The sequence below is a fragment of the Phodopus roborovskii genome, unplaced genomic scaffold (genome assembly GCF_943737965.1).
Source record: "Phodopus roborovskii unplaced genomic scaffold, PHOROB, whole genome shotgun sequence".
Classification (NCBI taxonomy): domain Eukaryota; kingdom Metazoa; phylum Chordata; class Mammalia; order Rodentia; family Cricetidae; genus Phodopus; species Phodopus roborovskii.
Window position 1 is genome coordinate 19898339 of NW_026126571.1, and position 21280 is coordinate 19919618.

Below are 21280 nucleotides of genomic sequence, written 5' to 3' on the forward strand. Positions count from 1 at the left end.
TAGCCTTGAACTCACAGAGATCTGCCTGCCTCCCGAGTGCTAGGATTAAAGGTGTATGGCACCACCACCCGTCCTGTTAGCACTTCTGAGAGAGCTAGGCACTGAGAGCCCACAGCCGCTCAGACCAGACCCTGCTGTAACTACGTCCCTTGTCTGGGCCCAGGACTTCTGAGGCCCCACTCAGCTCTGAGCCCTAGGTCCTGGGAGGAGTACCCCCAGCCATCCTGTGTCCTCCTGCACCCCCAGTTGGAACGACTCCTAGGCAGATGTCTGATGTCTTTTTCCTTTCTTTCTAGGGTTTCTTTGTATCTGTTTTCTACTGTTTCTTCAACGGAGAGGTAGGAGACTGCCTTTAGGGTGGTCTAGGGGCTCAGACCTATTACACTGCTCCCTCCGGAAGGTGCCCGGCCTTCCAGAAGAGCTTCATCACTGGCTCTGCTCAGCTCCCTGTGATGGGAGAGGGGCCGAGAGACTACTCAACTTTAGGCAAATGGAACTTCTTCTGCAAAACCAGTGTAGGTCAACTACACAAGGCAGAAATAATATTATCAACCAGGGCGTGCCCCCTGAGCCAGGGAGCAAGCAAGGTGCCCAGATAGCAGGGCCTGTGAAAGCCAGGCAGAGAGGATGACAGAAGGAAGCTTCCAGGAAAATGTCATTTAGGCAGTGCCTTACTAACTCAGCAGAAAAGAAACCATCAGGGGCTGGTGAAAGGGCTCAGTGAATAAAGGCACTTGGCTGCCAAACCCAGCAACCGGAGTTCAGTCCCTGGAGCTCACTCACGTGGTGGAAGCAGAGAACTGACTCCTAAATGAAAGCTGATCACACACGTGCCGTGGTGCTCACTGCACACACACACACACACACACACACACACTCACACAGATACACACTCACACATACTCACACACACACTCACACACACTCACACAGATACACACTCACACACTCACATACACACTCACACACACTCACACACATTCACACACACTGTCACACAGATACATACTTACACACACACAGTCACACACACACACTCATACACACACAGAGAGACACATGCACAGACACATACTCCACACAAACTGACATACACACACTCACACAGACACCCACACCCACACACAGACACCCCCATACCCCCCCCACATACATGTACTCACTTCAATTACACCACACACACACACACTCTCTCACACACACACACTCACACACACACACACACACCCCACAAACAGACACACACAGAGACGCACACACATGCACACTCAGGAAGAAGCTGATATCTTCCATTACAATACAAGCAGAAGACATTCAGTCGGGTGTGGAGAATGAGCCAGGAGCTGCTCCTTAAACAAACTGGGGAAGGTGAGACTGGACGGGGCGAGGAAAGGCCCTTCCTGATGAGGAGCCTGATGCCTGGGCTGAGCTGAGTGGCTGGGGAACAGAGCCAGAGATGCCTAATTCATAGTGGCAGGGGTATCCACAGGGAACTGGAACCTTGAGCAGGCCAGTGGCCTCTCCAGGAGAGGGAGAGGGAGGATGGATCCCTGAAGAAGGTGCAGGGCAGGCAGCAGCGTTCATGGGGTACCGGTCCCTTGGAGCAAGGGTGGCAGGCCTAGGGCCATCCCAGAACCTTTAATAGCTCTGGGTGGGGCTGGGGGCTAACAGAGCCTTGGCCTATCGGGTGGCTGAGCCTCTCCCTCCCTGCAGGTGCGCTCAGCACTGAGAAAGCGATGGCATCGCTGGCAGGACCACCACTCCCTCCGAGTGCCCGTGGCCCGGGCCATGTCCATCCCCACATCACCCACAAGGATCAGCTTCCACAGCATCAAGCAGACAGCCGCTGTGTGACCCTCTGTCATCCATCACTCATCACTACACCACTGAGGCAGCTTCCCCATCCTCTACAGCCTTCCCCTGGGTCCTCCTTGCTACACTGACCCCCGGGGCGCAGGAGAAGGAGGAAAGAGATCGACTCTCCAGCCTGGAAGGAAAAGAAAGCTGTGGAAGGGGGCTCTGAAGAACCGAGGTCCAGTGCAACCATGAGTCTGCAAGCAAGAGGGAGCAGAGGGACATGGCAGGGCCCTCAAAAAGAGTGGATCTCACATCATCAAGCCTTTGCACACCCAGCCTCTCTCACGGATTCTCGCTGTTAGCACCATTTACATGTGAAAAAGCTGAGGTGGGTAGCTTGGCCTGGCCAAGTCACACTCACAGCACCCACAGTTGGCTCTGTTCCTTGCTTTCCAGCTTTGCACCTGGGGTGCCCTCACTGAGGGCGCCCTCTGTAGGAGGGGGGAGACAAGAATGAACTTATCTGGCTTTGTCCCAAGGACTGTCTAAGAGAAGCCCCTCACCAAGCTGCCCCTTCACCCCTTTCCCGGTCCCCCTGCTCGTGTCTGCTGTCCCTCCCGGGAGACCCCCATCCAGCCTGGGCTCAGTCTGGGGACCTGGAGATCCCATGAGCAAAAGAGGCAGATGGAAAGCCACACTCTCCGGCCAATCACAGTGCCGGACTGAAGGGGAGACGACCCACCGGGGGCAGAGAGCAGGGTGAGAGTTTCTCCCCAGACTGCTTCAGCCTCCTCCGCAAGAACAGCTCCTTGTGACATCAGCCAGGTGTCTACGGGGGTGGCAGACTTCAAGTCCAGCAACTAGACATCGGAGTGATGGTGTAGGCCAAGGATGAGGATAGAATGCCTGCAGGGCGTAGCCATGTTCCTCTCTTTGGAAATGATGCCCCAGCCCAAGCAGGCCTTCCTCTGGCCTGTGGTGGGTTTGGAGTGTCCAGGTTCAGAGAGCCTGAATCATCCCTGTCATACCCCAGGATGACATCTGCCCACCCCCCCACACAGGGCCTGTCTGTGCCAGGGACTAAGATTCTGGAACTGGGAGGGAAGTGGGCAAGGCCCCCAGGATCTACAAACGAGAAGCAGAGTTGGCTTTGGACCCCTCCTCCATCCCTGTGCCCGCCCCAGCCGAAGAGGAGGGAGGAACCAACGGACTACAGTCTTGAGAAGGGTCCCTTGTCTAGGTACCCCACAAAAATAAACTTTGAAAAATGATCACGTTCCATACATATTTAGTTTGGCATTTAATACATCTTAAAGCATGGAAAGATGTAGTTTCTGACAGTTGGCAAATATTTAATTTTAGAAAACTGTCACAGCACTTTAAGATGCATCAAACTGCATGGTATTGCATGATTCCAGGGCCACCGCCACCTGCTTCAAACGCTGTCCGCAGGTGGCTTCTGTTGCCCCTTCTTTCCTAACCCCGGCCTTCTTCCCACTGTCCCCACAGCGTTTTGTTTTCAGATGTCTTTTTTGCCCTTTAGGTGCCCTTATCGAACTTCTCTGCTTGGCTCTTAGGATTTTTTTTTTTAGAGTCTTCTAGATTGGGTATCACAGCTTTTTAATTTTTCTGGATTTGTTGGACAGGGCCTCACTATTCAGTTCAGGCTGGACTCAAAATTTGCTGATTAGCTTGGGCTCGCCTTGAACTTCCAATCTGGCCTCAGCATTCTAAGTGCTAAGATTATGAACACGTGCTTTAAACTATTTTTAAATATAAACAATGTATTAAAGCCACACTAGATATGGAAAGGGTTTTGGGTTTTTTTTGTTTGTTTGTTTGTTACACTTATTTCCTTGGAGGAAGTGTGTGTGTACCATTGTTTTAGTGTAGAGTCAGAGGAAATTTTTTGGAAGTCATTTTTCTCTTTCTACCATGTGGGTCCTTGGGACCAACTCCAGTCATCTGGCTGAGCCATCTTGCTAGCCCTAGAACTGACATTTATAGACAGTTTGTATAAGTAATTGTTAAACCTAAGATGGAAATTACATTGAAACCACACCTTAAACAAATGAATAGAAATTTAATTGTTCAGGGATCCTTGGATGCATTTTACAGCAAGAATGAGTCAGAATTCAGGATCAATTTCTCTCCTTCCTTTCCTCCCCTTTACAGCTTTTCAAATAAACAAGAAGCATGCCACTCGCTTCCTTATACTGCTTGTGGGATGTGTGTCCCAGATTGCATGGCAATCTATAACCAAAAATGCTGTCTCTGTCTCTTAAGCCCTCTTTATACCTGACTGAAAAGAATGAGCTGAAAATGATTCTGCAATAAGCTGTGAGGCCCCGGTCAGCATATGCTGGGTGTTTTCTCCCCTGTACCAGATAGTGTGGTGGGAGCTGGTGAAGGGGAGTTACACACTTGATGCCCTGGAGGGTGGTGTGGACAAGGCTTTGGCTTCTCTTGTCATTGGGGAGGTAGGTGGCAGGAATGTCTAGGCTTGGCTTTCTCAAGGGACAGAAGTCAGGCACGCAAAGTCTCCCTGCCTAGCCAGAGAAGCAGTAATGGCTGAATTGATTAACATTGTAGATGCTCTTGTAGAGCAAAGAGGTATAAATGGCTTGGCCCAAGAGGTCATGTGAAGAGCTGTTGAGACGAGAACAGACAGCAGGAATTATCAGAGCTGATGCCACAGAGCCTCAGTACCACCCAGCTGTGCTCCTCAGAAGCCCTCCTCCCCCAGTACCACCCAGCTGTGCTCCTCAGAAGCCCTCCTCCCCCAGTACCACCCACAGTGCTCCCCAGACACCCTCCTCCCCCCAGTACCACCCATCAGTGCTCTTCAGATGCCCTCCTCCCCCAGTACCACCCATCAGTGCTCTTCAGATGCCCTCCTCCCCCCAGTACCACCCATCAGTGCTCTTCAGACGCCCTCCTCCCCCAGTACCACCCATCAGAGCTCTTCCGACACCCTGCCCCCTCAGTACCAGTTCCTATTTCTCCTGTATGAGTTAGCTGGAGAGTTTGGAGTCTGTGGTCTGAGCTGGGTGGGACAGTGCTACCCATGGAGTTATAGACCTGGAGTTATACCCCACCCCTGCATTGCTCTGCTCCCTGGGCTCCTGGCCCTGGCTGAGTAGTGCCCTTGAAATGCCACCAGAGACATTAGGCCATCTCTCTGAGTCCCCACTAGTTAACCCCACTCAGCATCTGCTCCCACAGCCCAGCCAGCCCTTGTTAGTGTCTTGCAATCTTCTGAGCTTGCAGTCCTCATTGAGAGGGCTTTCTGGAAAGAGGCCTCATTATCGGACACTGTCGGAACAAGTTCCAACACTCAGAGCCTTACTGCCTCCAGCTCTCGTCTAACCCTTACCTTCCCTGCCCTTTAAAGCTGGGGAAGATGAGCACACAGGAAATTCCTACTCCATTGGTCCTACTCGCCAAGAGACTGCAGACCAAGCCACAGCCTGGCTCCAAGTCCAGAGGGCCCTTCACAAGGTGGGGCAGAAAGTGTGGGCTGGAGCTAAGAGTTGGTACATTATAAGTGTGTTCCAGAAAGGCAGGTGGTGGAGTATCTGTGTGGCAGAAGTTGGGGATGAGGCTGCATTTCCCAGGATGCTTTGCTGAAAATCCATGGTAGAGAAGCTACTGAAGGCCTGAAGCCTCTAGAGCCCCAGGGTCCTGTGGAAGGTGGCTGACAAGTCATGGAGAAATTGGTCTCAGGTGGAGCTAACACAGTACAAAAACTGACCTAACAGTCACATGTCCAGAGATGGGGACACAGATCTCTCGAGAGTGGACCCAGAAACTGGAAGGCAGTAGGTGGCGGTCTAGCAGCTGTGAGCTCTGTGCGTAGCTAACAGGAAGTTCTCTTTCCACTGTGTGTGGTGGGTTGCTATAGAAAGCTGCGGTAAGACCTGTCTAAGGGAAGGCAGCTGTGACAAGAGAGGAGCAGGCCCATACTCACTGGTATAGACAGGGATGGACAGGGGGTTTCTTAGGCAATGCAAACAAAGCTTTCTGCACAGGGCTGGAGCATGAGGCTCACCAAGTGGCCTCCTGCTCTAGTTGGTGAAGCCTGACCTTTCAGACTGCCTTACTGCCAGTGTCAGCCACACATGGGCATCTGGGGACTCCTACAACAGAAGCCATGCTAGGCCAGGATCCCTGGCACTGTGCTGACCCTTCCTGCCTCCTCGAACTCTAACCACTCACTCAACATTTAGTCCCTTCTCATTTGCTCCACTCAAGGCTGGGCTAACCCGCAGGAGTTCAATGCCAGCAAGGCAGAAGAAGACAGCAATCAGGACTGGCAAAAGGAGAAATTTATTCTCCCATCCATCCCTATCCTGCCCTCCCTATCAGGCCAAGGGCCAGTCCCCAACATAGCATCCCTCTCTTCCATTTCACAGGAATGACAGATCTTGGGGTATTTCTGTCACATCCTATAGAATCTTCAGCAGAAGGCTGGTTCAGTAGTTGAGTGCTTTGTCTAATACTAAGGCCCAGGCTTGATCCCCAACACCACTGAATAAATGGTGTAAACCCTCCCCCGCCCCAGGCTGTAGCGGCTCACATCTGTAATGTCAGCACTCTGGAGGAAGAGGCAGATGGATATCAAGCTCAAGGCCAGCCTAGCTACACGTCAAGTTCAAGGCTGTGGTTACATAGTGAGATCCTGTCTCCATCATAATGGTCATCTCACTTGAGGACTCAAGCCTGGTGGAACATGATTTCCCAATGGCAGAGGATGCCATCTGCGTATCACCAGCTCCCAAAGATGGAACCAGACATGGTCTACCCCTGTGTCCTAGTGCAGTTAATGCCTTTCCTTCTTGCATGTGTCCTTAATTCTAAATTGTCTCACTGCCATGGAGGTCACAGATGCTGCTAGAATAAGTGAGTGGTCCAAGTCAGATCCACAGAAAAGCCTCATGTTAGCATCTGCAGTCTGGGGAGAATGCTGGAGTAAAAGGACTTTCCCAGGCAGGTCCTAAGTCCCTTTCTAGTATCTGCTGGTTAAATTTACAAGTAAGCATAGGCAGAGACAAGCTAATGATTCTTGACCTGGAAATAAAATTGCCCTTTGCCACTGCTGGGAAGAGAGTACAGTAACAAACTTAACTAGGTTTGCAGGGAACCAAGTAAGGCTCCCTCTGGTTCCTTGAGGCCCAGCCTCCCATCCACACCTCAGTGTCATGGATACTCATAAAGGAGCCTTTGCCCAGGAAGACAGAACAATTCAGACTCATATAAATGGCTTATAAATGGCTATGTAGGGAGCTAAAGACAGATCATAACAATTTGGTTCCAGATCTGCAACATTCAACCCTCCATAATCACTAAGGCTAATCCATCTATCAGCCCTGTGGAAATTTTTGTTTTGGTTTGGTTTTGATTTTTTTTGAGGCAGGGTCCCTCTGTGTAGCTTTGGAGATTGTCCTGGAACTCACTCTGTAGACCAGGCTAGCCTCAAAATCACAGCGATCCGCCTACCTCTGCCACCCCCACCCTGAGTGCTGGGATTAAAGGCGTGCACCACCACTGCCTAGAAAGCCCTGTGGAATCTTTAACACAGGGGTAGCATCTGTCAACTGGGGGTTCAAGTCAACTGTCTAATTCCTTGTTCCTGACAAGAACCTGAACACCCACAAACCCCCAATTCTCTGCCAATATAAACGCACCAGGTGGCCCTACTTTTCTAGGTTAGAGAGAGCATACCTCAGGGGCCACACTCACATGGCACTGTAGCCATTCCCCCAACCTAGCAAGGGCTTTCGGGCAAGACCACATCTGGTCCAGCTCCCAGCCGTCAGTCCTGCTAACAGATAATCGGCCTCTTGGAACCTCTCTTCTCAAGAGTACACATTTTAGAGGTTCTTACATTTACTGTCTTGATTTTGTGATAGTTTTTAAAAAACAGGTTGCTAGTCACATCATTTACTTGATGTCAATCAACCAAAAGATGGTTTACAGTTCATAACATGGGCTCTGAAGTTTCTCCAGCTAGGGATTTCTGAGGGATTGAGATTTCATTTCTCTAAAAAGGTGTCTCCACTAAATTTGATAACCTGTCTTCCGGCCTTCTGCTGGGTGGAAAATTGAGTTCTAACCAAGGTCGAGGTGTATGATATGCAAGGAGTAGTCGGTTCAAAGTAAGCTGAATTTAACATCAAGCTTACTGTGCACTGCTTCTCCGTTTGATGGATTTTGCCCTTTGGGTGATTTCAAGCGTAAAACCCCAGCAGTGGTGACAACAGAAAAAGTGTGTGGGCTGGGACAGCAGGGAAGGGCCAGTGGCAAAGTGATGGCGGGCTAGGGAGGGGTGGGTACTCAGTGTCCCTCCCAGAGGAGCATGAAAAGCCAATGAGTTTTAGGGCAGAATGGGGTCACTTTAGCTACTGGATGTGACACAGACCCTAAGTGGCAAGAACTTCAGGTATGTCTTCCAAAAATCACCAATGCGCATGCACCATGGTGGCAAAGAGTGGTGGCCGAGGAGTGGTGGGAGGTCTAGGTCTGTCGGGCTTCAGGTGGGCCAATGGTCTTTCTTGAGGCATGAGAGTCTTTACTGAGGATGGGCCGCTGGAACACATGAATTAGCAAACTTGTTTCAGAATAGCAGCCCCCAAATGCTAAGTTTAGGTTCAGATTCCTTTATTTTGAATTCAGGCCTGGCCCCGCCCCACTACAATTTCATTCTACTTAATCTCACTATCAATTATTGCACTTGGACGCAGAGCAGAAAGTTTTGAGGAGCCAAAAACTGTTTTAATTAGCCTAAATTATTTTAGTTAGAATAACTGCTTTACAGCTAATTGTCGGTGATTTGAGTTTGAAAATCTAAAAGGTGCAGACAGAGGTCTATACTGGCTCCCTTCAGTGCCAAGTCCGGTGTTGAGAGCTGGGCCCCTCTTTCTGGCCTGAGATGGAGGCATGAGTCTTAAGGGAGGCTGCTGTGCTGGAGGCTGGGAAGGATGCTGCTGCTGCTTTGGGCACAGGTCTCCCTCCATCACTCTGCTCTGAGGCCACCATCCCAAAGCCACAGGGCTGAGGCTCCACAAAGCTCTCAGAATCTAAAGCCCCACAGCTCATTAGATGTAGGGCCCTCATAAAGTCTAGTCTCAAAGATCTTTGCTAGGAGTCCTGCCTTCCCAAAGCAAGAAGGTTCTCCAAGGGCAACAGTAATGTGAAACAGCTCTACTAAGAAAATCCCCAGACAGACACTCAAAACCCATCCTGGAAAAACTTCCTAGTGGGTTGAGGTGGGGCTCAGAAGGGAGTATTTTCCAAGTTCAAGGTGTTTCAACACTCAGCTGGGGTTGAGAACTGCAGTCTGAGGTAATGGCGTTAAAAAGACGCATTCTACAACACGTCCTCCCCGGGGAAGGGGTCTGGAGGTAGGAGGGTGGGAGCTCAGGGAGCTCATCTCAGGCAAACACTGAAGCTCTGAAATCAGCATCCGAATTTCCAGAGAAGGACATTAGTGCCATCCACATGGTCTTAACACGATTACTGCTCAGTGGCAGCCCGATAACCAAGACTTATTGGGTAGGCAACAGGAGGTGAATTTTGAGGCAGAGCACGATTGATTATTCATTCATTTATGGAATCTTCAATTCAATTTCATGTCCATGTTGGCCTAATGTCACAAACACCTACTGGGAACATAGATCTTCAATAATGAGGGTACAAGCTATGTGGTAAGCAATGCTTTCAAAACCACCGCACCCTAGCCCCACCCATTACACCCATGACCAGGTAAACCTGATCACAATAGGCTCACCCCCAGACAGCTACTAAAACAGCAAAGGTCACTGGGACTTTTCTCCCTGGGTGTCTGATCCTCTCAGGCATCTACACTATGGAGTCTCACTCTCTAAGATCATGTTGGCCAGTGAAACCATAAATAAAGGTCTAGAATGAATGCTTGAGTGACCTTGTTCTCATTAGAACTGGGAACACCATTTCATGGCAGTATTCGTATTAAAACTGGTCTGTTTTTCTAACTTGGGGGCGAGTCCATTTCTAGAATACCCCTCTAAGCTCAATGCTTGGTACTATGGTTTAGATGTTAAGGTGTCACAACTCATGCAGAAACCAGGCCCAATTTTTAGACAACTCCATGTCACACCTGGTCAAGTGTCCTGAAGTCCAACCTAAGCTATAAAGAACCCTACAAGGGTTCTTTAAGTTTCATAGAAGCAATTAGCCCGAGCCACACATCACAGTTTGGGAGGGAGGACTTCTAAGCCAGGCTAACTTAACTATGTTCAACTTGCCACTTGATACACACATTTTAAAAACGTTTTTCTTTAAATCTAAAAAGACTTACAGAGCATCAAGCCAGAAACATGTGGACTTTAAACCACCACTGAGCATGAGCAAATCTTGTGTGCAAAAGGCTTGTTCATGTAGGACATAAGTCTTTGCACTCTATGCTTAAGTCCAGTGAAGCTGTTGCGCAGCCCTCACTGGGGAAATCCATCCTCCTGGAGAAGGCATCCTCTAGGGAGGATGGCACAGCGACACCTAGAGGCAGAGCAGAGGAAGGGCAGACTCTAACTCATTTAGAGTCCAACAGAGAAGAGAGCATTAGCTGGAATCCCTTTATGGTGCAGGATAGGCGAATCCTGGGATGCGGTTAATATACCTTCCCATATTAACGAGCCCATCAGTCTGCTGTTTTTCTATGGTGAAATCTGATGAAAAGAGAAGTACATGAAAGAAGAAAGGGAGAATGCTAGTGTGTGAAGAATATGAGGCAGGAGGGAACCCTGGAGAATTTAAATTATAGTTCATTCTAGTGTAATAACGAGTACTCATAGAAGACAGAAGACAGATCAGCCTTGGTATAAGATCTCTTCCCAACAAGGTCTGTTCATAACTTCAATGATGAGGGCTGGGGCTGGGGGCATAGCTCAGTGCTTCCCCAATACACAAGCTCCAATGCCAACAAAACTAATCCCCACTAATCCAGATCTCTGAGTCCCTGCCATCTGCAGCATTGTGGTCGGCATCATGGCAAGGTGAGAGAAAGCTGGGGAATCTCTGGAGGCCACGAATCCTAGACCTGCATGGACAAGAGATGGGGAGCTGGAAAAGGCCTTAATTTTACAAATTCCCACTTCCTTCAATTTATTTGTTCTAGCAGCAAAGCCTTTTAAAAAACAAAGCCCAAACTACAGAACCAGGATCAAGGAACTGTTGAGCCAGGCAACTGAGCTGGCTCCTCCAGCTTTCAGGAACCAGTGCCTCCTAAAACTCCCAAGGAAGCTAGGGATTGACGCTGTAGAGTAGACAGAAACCTACCCCAGCGCCAACTCCCCATCCACTCAGCCTTTCCCAGAAGCCACCAACCTTCCTGGAGAAGGCTGTCTCTTTGGCACACAGCATCATTTGCTCATCTATAGATGATAGATTAGTGCCTGCCGGGAGCTGAGGGGCAATGGAGGGTTAGGACAAATGCACATGACAATTCCTTCAGATATAAATGTCCTAAAGTCAGACTGTGGCTGTTTAACTCTCTAAGTACACTAAATTGTACACTTAAAATAATTTGCAGTATATAAATTATACCCCAATAAAACTTAATTTTATAAGATGTACCATGTTAAACTCAGCACATTTAATCAAATACATGTCTGAAATATTTTTGCAAAAAAAAAAAAAAAAAAAAAAACGAAAAAGAAAAAAAGAAAGAACAAATGAATTATAAATTTGTTTAGAATTCCTTCAACTTTAATTGTCAGGGTAAAATCAGGCAGCCACTGAGGAAAACTACAGTCCCTGGAAGCAATCGTGATTCTTTGTGTAGTGGACATGATGAGTTCTTCATTAGCACAAGTCATCACAAGTTCCCAGCTGCTCTCATTCCTCTGCTGTCTCTTTTTTGCCAGTCTCTTGCCCTTCAAAGAGGGGATACCTGGCCTCCACGTCAGCCCAAGTGATGTTGCCATTGGCCAGATCCCGGACCACACCAGGCAGTTCAGAGACCTGGGAAGAGAAAACAAGGGCAAGCATTAGCCAACTGGTAAAGAAGAGAGTACTTGCCCTGAATTCAGGAACCCTTATATACAGCACAGAGCACAAACACTGTCTGTATAATGATCACACCCCTATACAGGCTGTGTTTGCTTTCTTAACCATGTTCATCCCTCCTAGGCCAGGTTCTTTGTTCCTAAGTCCACTAAGCTTCCCAGCTCCCTGAAGAGTTCAGCACGGCAACAAAGCTTCCCATCCCATCCTGCACCTTCATGTCAAGCTATCTCAGGCCTGGTAAATGAACTCCTGTAATTAACCAAGTCTATGACGCGCAGCAGAGAGCCAGCTGCTGCTCAGCCTACGCAAGTGCTGGTGGCCAGCAGTGGTTTATACAGTTGGGCGTGGAAAGCAGCATCTGTGGAACCTGTTAAACCCTTTCCTACGGACTAATGGGTTGGCAGGTTTGGGGGTCAGATCTTTCAGCTCTAAGTTCCCAGGAGATGCTGGTGTCAAGTGAGCTGCTCTGGGGCCCACACTCTGAAAACCACAGCCACTGGTTTGTCAGTCCAGAGAAGCCAGGACTGGTGTGTAAAGACAAGACAAAAATCCACGACTTATGAAGTGGACTGTGAGTTCCTTTGGATAAAAGCAGTTTTTAATTACTATTTTCCTTATTAGAACTACATCAAGATGGATACTACCAGGTACTCTAAATAAACACCTGTCCAAAGTTAAAAACTTAGCCAGGCAATTATGAATTACAGTGCCCCTGCAGCCCCTTTCTGTGCCCCTCAGCCCACCCTTCTGTGTTTGTTCAGCCCCACCATTCCCTTCTTTTACATAAAATCACAGAAAAACAACCCAACTCCAATGGACTAACACAAAGTTTATACACATATCTTTATGTTTCTATAGAAATATAACGATAAAAATGTCTAAGTCCCCCAAAGCCTGCCAATATAACCATAGCAACAGCCTCATGAGATGGCATTTCTCTTGCCCAATAAACAACCAACTATAAAAACAAACTGCTGGAGAAGGAGCCCAGAGCAATCCAGACGTCTAGATAATATTAGGGAAGTGCTAATGGATATTTTCATAATTAAACCAGACAGTGTTGGGGATCTGGGCTTTGTCTGATACAAACCCACCATTAATACTACAAAGAAGAAAAGGACCAGGAATATAAATACATCAAAGTCAATCAAGCCAGTAGGAAACTGTGCACACGTCTATGACGAAACATGTCAAAGAAAAGGCCAGTCACCTCTGCCCTTATCTGTCGCATGGAGTCTCTGTCCCTCAGCGTTGCAGTGTGGGGGGTCTTGTTCACTGTATCAAAGTCAATGGTGATGCCGAAAGCCACGCCGATCTCATCAGTTCTTGCATAGCGCCTTCCAATGGACCCAGAGGAATCATCTACTTTATGAGACACCCCATTCCTGGTCAGAGCTTCCGCTATGCAAAACAAAGTGAGGTAGGAGTGAAAACACTGCAGAAACTCTCAGTGTCATCTCAATATAGACTGAGATGCTCAGGGAACATAAAGGGCCTGAGACAAGAGAGCAGCAAGTCTCAGTCGCATGGATGTTGCCTAAGTCCCCTGCTGGAGCCCAGACAGTCACTGCTATCTACACCTGACAGAGCTGACAGACACCCCACAGGAGGACCAGGTGGGCACTAGGTTAACAGCCGCCACCTGTCTGCAAAGCGCTAAGCTGCTCAGGCAGACTTCCCTTTTCCCAACTCAGAAGGGGGCCAGCACTCCCAGGACCCCTTCCAGCGCTGCAGACCCAGTAGCCGTAGATCCAGTAGGTGCCCATTCGGCTAGGGTCAATAAGAGCAGCGAGGAATCCTAATGTCTGTCTGGCTCCTGGCTCCGGACTCACCCAATGCTAAGAGCAGAGGCTGACATCCCATTTATTCAGTCAATCTACGCTTACTGAAACTGACAAAATGTTCTGTAAGACTTAGTGTGTTGACTGCACTTCTGTGGAGATTGCCCCATCAGATTTGCTTACATAATTCCTTCACAAATGGCATGAACTCTTGGTTTTGGCTCAGTGGAAGGACAGAACATTTGAATGGAGCAACCACGGCCGGGAAACTGAAGAACTAGATGGTTTTAAAAGAAAGACATTAAAATGTTAGTTTATAAATAATTATTAACATCCCAAAGCACAAGCAGTTATACTTAGTTGGTATAATAATTAGCGCGACAAACGGGACACCAGGAGAACCAGGAAGAGCTCCATCTGAGTTTGGCCCATCTTGATGAATTCTCTGAACTGTTTCTGCTTCTGAGTGGATCTCTACTGCCCACAGTGGAGTGCCAAGCTCACAGACACTAAAACACTGATCTGAAAGCATTCTGAATGTTGTTGTATATGCACAGTGGTCGATTTGGGGAGCTACATGAGAGAAACCCTCACCTCCCCAAGGCCCACCTAAAAACCTCCCAGAGAATTAAATAACACATGGCAGTGCCAAAACCCAACCAGCTCTTCCAAGAAGAATCCATAGACCTTTGGGACCTAGTACAACCGAAAATTTCAATCAACTCAAGAGAACTTGTACAAAAAAATAAGGCCTGTCCTATCAGCCTCTAGGAAACAGTTCAAGCCTCCTACACTATGCATGGACAAGTAACTCAGAATCACAGAGAGCAGCAGGCACACCAGCTGGCCATTTGGGTTGGAAATGAGAGCTGCAGGCAGTTCTTAGATAGTGTACTTGTATAAAAGGTTCATCTGAAGGCAAGAACACACAACTTGAGAGTGGTTCTGTGCCATTAAACCACTGAATGACAGGGAGAGGCTAGCGCCTATGCAAAGCTTCAATGCCCCTTGAGGCCAAGCAGTGACAAATACCCGCTAAGGGAACTGTGTACTCCAGCAACAGTGAGGCCCACATCACGGGATATTCTGAACCCAACTCCCTCCTTTCGTCTTCTGATGATTCCATGTCACATGAAAAGGAACTTGCCTTTACAGAACATAGTTTTAAAAAATTTCACCAGAAAGGTTTTTAGACCAAATTTGTAGGCAAATGGATTAAGTAAGTGGGTGCTAATAATTCAGAAACATCATTGGCTTCCCACAGCCTAATCAAATCTCTCTTCATGAAGGGATGCTATGCAATTCATAACAGTGTGACTAATTTATTCTTGTTTAGCCTTTATGAAATGTCTATTAAAGTTCTACTTATATCAATATTGTTCAATTCAAAGAAACAGTCAAAAGATTTTTTTTCTTAAAAACTAAAAACCTTTCTATTAGAAAAATAAGCAGGAAAAACATGAAGCAAAATTGACATCTGAAAGAACACTTCTGTTACGCACACTATCGCTCCCTGAAATGGGATGCGACTACACGGTGCTCCTACTATCTGCCAAAAGAAAGGCAGCTGCTCCGTCATATCAGGAATGAAGACACATTTAGCAGAGATAAAAAGGGCAATTTCTTTGTGGTGGTTGTTTTTATTGTTGCTGTCATTTGCTTTTCAACACAGGGTCTCTAACCCAGGCTGTCCTAGAACTCACTTTTAAGATCAGGCTGGTCCCAAACTCACAGAAATTTGCCTGCCTCTGCCTCCCAAGTGCAGAGGTGTGCACCACGACATCCTGACCAAAAGGGCAATTTTAGCTACACAGTGTGTCAGACCCTCTAGAAGGCACCTAGAATTCACCAGTTTATCCTCCAAGGCTCAGTGCTTCACAAAGAACCAAGGGTTGACATCCAATGTTACAGGTAAATGAGATGGTTTTGTTAATCGTAAGACACTGACAGAACCTCTCTCTTTCCTGGTAGTTTGTGCTAGAAGTTACAGGAATACGCCTTCCTAGACAGAGTGAGATGACAAGGTTGAAGAGACGGAGTGGAAAGCGTGGACCAAGATGCAGGATCGTCAAATGAAGAGAAAACTTGAGGGGACTGATAAAGCTTTCTATAAACTCGTAACTTCCTCAACACTTGAATGCCAGGGAAGCTCCACCCCAGATACTGACCACTCTAAGATCCATCAGGTGAACACACTGGAATTACTGTGTGGGTGAATGTCTAGGCGTGTGTGTATTGGGCGAGTTATTCAAGGAAAACAAAACCTAACACTGCACAGATGCCTGGGGCTCAGCCCCAAACCATCCATTTGTTAGACTAGAACCTAGGAGTTCTTATCTTACAAGCGATTTGGCTGGTTAGCAAGAGCGCATAAACTGTTCTGTACTCTGGCCAGATCCCCATCCTTATGAATTTTTTTAAAAACAAAGGGCCAAACCAGAAAGGACCATGTCAGAAACTGATGCGACCCCAAATAAGCTCTTTCGAAGCAGAGTCACCAGAGAGCTGTAACAATGGCTTCCAGAGTAACCAGCATGTGCTGAAGTTCAGATAGGAGCATACATCACCAATAATCAATAGCTAAGAGCTCATTCCAGGGGCAGCTCACCGTTCTCTGCTCATCTCCCTCTCGGACATGGAATGTATGTTCCAATATGGTATACATGATCCTGCCCAGGCCAAAGGAGGGCTCAATTACACTCGGAACAACTTCTTCCACTGCAAAAGAGATGATAATTCAGTAATATTCTCTCAAGAACCACATGTTACAAATCAGAGCTTTGAAATAACCCTCGACACTAAAGCTACCTCTGAAGTGCGGGATGAAGAATACACTCATAAGATCTAAGTACTCGTAAGAAACACAAGCCCACCAGTATAATAAAGTGTAGTAATAGATTCACACACCACCACAAAAATGGATGGATGGATGGATAGACAGACAGATAGATAGATAAAAGCATGGCTTAGTACAGCACTTGCCTACCTACCATGAACAAGGCCCTGGGTTTGATCCTTAGTACCACAAGGGGTGGGGTGCATTTTAGGAATCTAATCAAGGCACTTTTCCTGTCCATCCTTTGTAGCATCTGAATAATGGCAACGTATAGGCTCTGAAACAGTATAGGCTCTGAAGCAGCTGTCAGGACACAATGGCTATGCTACTGACCCCTGTGCTGGCTCTGAAGCCAGGTCTCACCTGTCCACTGACCATAGCTTTTCAAATATCTATAACAGTTTCTAGGAGCTCCACTTCAGATCCAAGTGACATTCACATGTGCTCCAATTATACACTGCCTTTTTCACAGAATCTGCCCAACAAGAAAAACCATTATCCTTAGCTTTATAAAAAACATTAAAAGCAAAAGAACTACTGTAAGTTGTTTTACCCAAACAAAAACCCCAGCAATGTAGATTACGGGGAAGAGGGCCCTTTTACTAAAGAAACAAAAGATCCCTAACAGTAGTAAGGTTTTCAGGCAGACCTTGTCCTTAGGCTTGTCCTTAGAGAGAAAATAACGCCCAAGTGAAGGCTTTTCCATATCCATTAAGTGGCTTTTCTCTTGGAAACTCATGTAAAACAATTAAAACTTGTCTTTCTTTTTTAAATTTAGGACTAACAACTGTTGTTTGCTTGTTTCTTTACTTTTCTCATAAATTACCGTGTAGTGTTTTCTGGAATCTCTTCACACTGACCATGTCTTTTGTTAACTGAAATGTCTTCCCTTCAGTTTCAATAGTGAATTCCCTACAGAGAAAAAAAGGGACAAAACTCAATACACAGCAGTTAGAACAAGCTCCCTTCTCCAGGGTGCTGACACATTCCTCATCTGAAGTGCGAACACAATTTGATCTTTTCTCCAGATGACAACTCAAAAGTCATTTCTTAACAACCAGCAGATTATTACCCAAACAATGGCACCAAACCATCACCTGCAGAAAATGTCTAAAGTGTGGCTCACTTTATAAAATTCTACAAGTGATTTAAGGGCAAATTCCTTTGATCTTGAAGTCAAGATTAAATATAACAACTTAAAAAAACAAAACAAAAACTGTTTTAGGGCAATTAAGTTTGTTCAAAATAGCTCTGCAGAGAAAACGACCACTGTTGTTTAACTATCCCAGCAAATACAAACACAGACTGCAGATCAGCTTTAAACACGTTCCCTGACTTTGCCATGTGAGCATAAAACATCCCCCATGGCTGCCATATGCTCGTGTCCTGAGATCAGTTACAGGTCACCAGGGGACCGCACAGGGCCCTACATTCCAGCCATTTTCTCACTATAAAGGCCAGTGTGCACTTCACTGGCCTGACAGCAGCCCAGAACTTTAAAAGAAAGCCCTCATGTGGTTATCTTGAAGGTCTATGGAGTAACTGTTATCATTACATTTTGCAGGGCTCTTCCTGTCATAATCTTCTGCCTCATCTGGATGATTTCCACTAATCTCCTGCAATAACTATTGAAGTTTGTGTGTGTGCGCTCGCACAGTGTCATGTACTCTATAAGTATTCTACATGCTGAGTAGGAAACACCTATGGAACAGTTAGAATTAATAAGCGCACGCCTTTAATCCCAGCACTAGGCGGGAGGCAGAGGCAGTGGATCGCTGTGAGTTTGAGGCCAGCCTGGTCTACAAGTGCTAGTTCCAGTACAGGCTCCAAAGCCACAGAGAAACCCTGTCTCAAAAAACAAATAAACACCAACCAAATAAAAAAAAAAAAAAAAAACAAAGAAAAGGAAACAAACAAAACCTAAGATGGCTACTGGTTGAGATTAAACCCAACAAATGGTCTTGAAGAGTTCATGACTGTTGTTAACAAATGGTAAACACACCATCATGGCCTCAAAGGTCCTAAGTCCCTCTCCTTTGTGCCCTCACTCAAAATTACCATAAATCTGCTTCGAAGGCAACCCTTCAGAGCAGCCATGAAATATTTCCAGCTCGCTGGCCCCATGTTGTCTCTTGTATATTGTTTTCTTACTTTGTTTCATTTGACTATTTTTGTTATTCTTGTTTAAACCCATCCCCACACCCTGAAAACACAAAAAAAAAAAAATCATTTTTTTGTTGGAGTGAGACAAAAAGGGAGAAGGGATGGGAGGAACGAGCATTCTACATGCATTTTAAAGACTGCTCCACAAATGACAAAAAAATCAGTTTTTAACAGTATGTGCCTTCTAATTCCTGTGTTTTCCTCTGCTGCTCAGTCTATCAATTACTAACAGAAATCTACAGCAAATGAAAGACGCCTGGTTTCTCTTCAGTTCTGTGGTTTGTATATTTTAAGTTCTAGTTTTCAGTTGTATGTATATTTAGAAATGACATGATCTCTTGTGTAACCACCTTCATCATTACAAAGTGTCTTTCTCTGGCCTTCTAATTTCCATTGTTCTGGAGTTTACTTTGACAACGACATAGCCACTCTAACTCTTGCTAATATTTATAGAAAAAACTTGATCCTTTTACTTTTAAATCTATTTCTGTATTAATACTGGACGAAGTTAATGAAGTCTGGAACTTTTGGAGCAGACTGACCGACAATTATTAGATTGTTTTATTTCACTGATAGTACAAGTCTGCCATCTTACAAGATATTTTTATCTGTTCCAACCGTTCTTTGTCCTCTTTGCCAATTTTCTAGAGGTTTCGGTGTTTTTAAACAGTATTTTATCTTTAAGTTTGTGTCTGGTTTGTGTACTTTCTTTGTAGACAACAGCTCTGGAATTTACTGCCTGCATCCATTAGGTTCTTTCACTCCTTCTACTCCTAGAACAATGTATTCCCAACCATTAGGTTCTATCACTCCACCTATTTTTATAACAGTGTATTCCCAGTCACTCTTACTTTGGCATGCATTTTATTTCCACACATAAATTCCATAACATATTGTTGTTCTGGCTTTAAATAGTTTGTTCCCTTTCTGAACATGCACCAGTCGACTGTCCGTGTGGGCATATGTGAAGGTTAGCCGTTGTGTGGAATGTCTTCCTTGAGCCGCTGAAATGTGCCGCACAGTACCGGGGTTACGGATGCCATGCGTCTGTGTGTGGCGGTCAAGAGTGGGAGCTCATGTCCTCACTCCTGCACAGTAAGCCCTTTCCCACTGAGCTACCTCTCCAGTGCTCAGTCCACTGTCTTTCTAAAGAACTTACACCATGATTTATAATCACCACGTAGTTCTCATTTTTAAAGCTCTTGATAGTTCTGAGAAATCTGCACCCCAACACTTCACGGAGTTTTTGCTCTGTTTGACAGTACTGCTGAGTCTAGCACATTTGTACTTTTGGCTCTAGGCAGCTAAAGACCCTAACTCACAGTGTTCTGACTTCTACCATTTTGACAAGAACTCTAAATTATTCTTATCTTTTTATCTTTATTGATTGATTGATTGATTGGCTGTTGTATAATAACACTTTTTCTCCCCTACTGGTTGCTTTAAAGATTTTTCTCATTATTCCCAGTTTTTAGCAATTTGAGTCTAATGTGTGTCATCATGTGATTTTCTGTCTTCAACCTGCCTGGACTAAGCTCTTCAATCTGGAACTGTTTCTTGCTACTGCATCATCAAATATTTGGTCCACACACTGTGACTATCACACGTGTTTGTCTGGCACTGGTCCACGGCATCCCCCAGCCTCTAACTTTTGATGCACAGTGAGGTGGCAGCTCAAGGTGACAGCTGGGACTTGCGTTTACACTTCCACTCCTCACAAAGGTTCACGGTCTCCTTTGTATTCTTTATGAAATACATATTAAATACTTATGTATATGGGTGAATGTCATATGTGGACCGGTGCCCACGGAGGTCAAAAGAGGGTCCTGGAGCGGAAAGCACGCTTCACCGCTGAGATATCTCTCCAGCCCTTCCTACACATATGTAGTTAACTCTCTTACTGTAGTTATGTATTTACTAGTCATGGTTGTTATTTCTAGGTCTTTTAATCTGGTGCTGGATTTCGTTGTATTCCTTTGAAGACTCTCCTCTGTTATCTTTATATTTTTATTGATTACAGAGTACTCCACACAGCTAAAGAACACTTAGATTAGCTTCTCTAACTCAGTAGTCTCTGCCAAGAAAATCCCTAGAAAAGAACCTGCTCCTGCTTGTTCTTCTGAGGTGCTGGGGATTAAAGCCAGCACACTGTTCATAAGCATAAAAAGAGAAAAAACATATGACACACACAAAAGAAGATCATAAAAAGAGCTTTATATTTTGCTTCCAATATATTTCTAGGATATAATGTCGAAATTCTAGCAAAGAGAGTTATTTAAAAACAGGTACGACACAGATGGCACTTACCTTAAAACCCTTCTATAAACACTCACCTTGTCCCCACTCTGAGCCTGCAATGGACCCCGCAAGAGGCAGCCGCTTACCCTTTCTCGCTCAGCAGCTGCTCCATCTCTGTGATGTAGCACTCGTCACAGGCGCTGAGGTACTCCATCACCAGCTTTGCGTCCTTCTTGTACGCCTTGCCCACTGCGCCCTTATTGGGCTCAAACTGTACAACGTTAACTACTTTGTATGAAATGGTCAAGGAATTGCAACGCAGTGCTGCTTTAGGGTTCTGGGACATGGTCTTAGCACTGAAGCACCAACACCACCAGTCCTGCCAGCATCAGCATCCCAGACCAGGCTTACTCCCGCTTCA

General features: G+C 46.2%; 2 protein-coding genes across 2 annotated transcripts in view; one reads left to right on the plus strand and one right to left on the minus strand.

Moving 5' to 3' along the window:
* Window positions 1-1895, plus strand: part of Crhr2 (corticotropin releasing hormone receptor 2) — a 28027-nt gene extending 26132 nt beyond the window's left edge. Inside the window, exons 11-12 of the mRNA XM_051203083.1 lie at window positions 297-338; window positions 1714-1895. Coding sequence (XP_051059040.1) covers window positions 297-338; window positions 1714-1854 — 183 coding nt within the window. The 3' untranslated portion in view covers window positions 1855-1895. The remainder of the gene's footprint in view (window positions 1-296; window positions 339-1713) is intronic.
* A 9622-nt stretch (window positions 1896-11517) lies between these two features.
* The window catches only part of Gars1 (glycyl-tRNA synthetase 1), a 36453-nt gene continuing 26690 nt past the window's right edge, over window positions 11518-21280 (minus strand). The window contains exons 12-17 of the mRNA XM_051203267.1: window positions 21006-21151; window positions 17285-17370; window positions 16231-16340; window positions 13806-13899; window positions 13052-13242; window positions 11518-11796 (exon numbers count right to left, since the gene is read on the minus strand). Coding sequence (XP_051059224.1) covers window positions 11671-11796; window positions 13052-13242; window positions 13806-13899; window positions 16231-16340; window positions 17285-17370; window positions 21006-21151 — 753 coding nt within the window. The 3' untranslated portion in view covers window positions 11518-11670. The remainder of the gene's footprint in view (window positions 11797-13051; window positions 13243-13805; window positions 13900-16230; window positions 16341-17284; window positions 17371-21005; window positions 21152-21280) is intronic.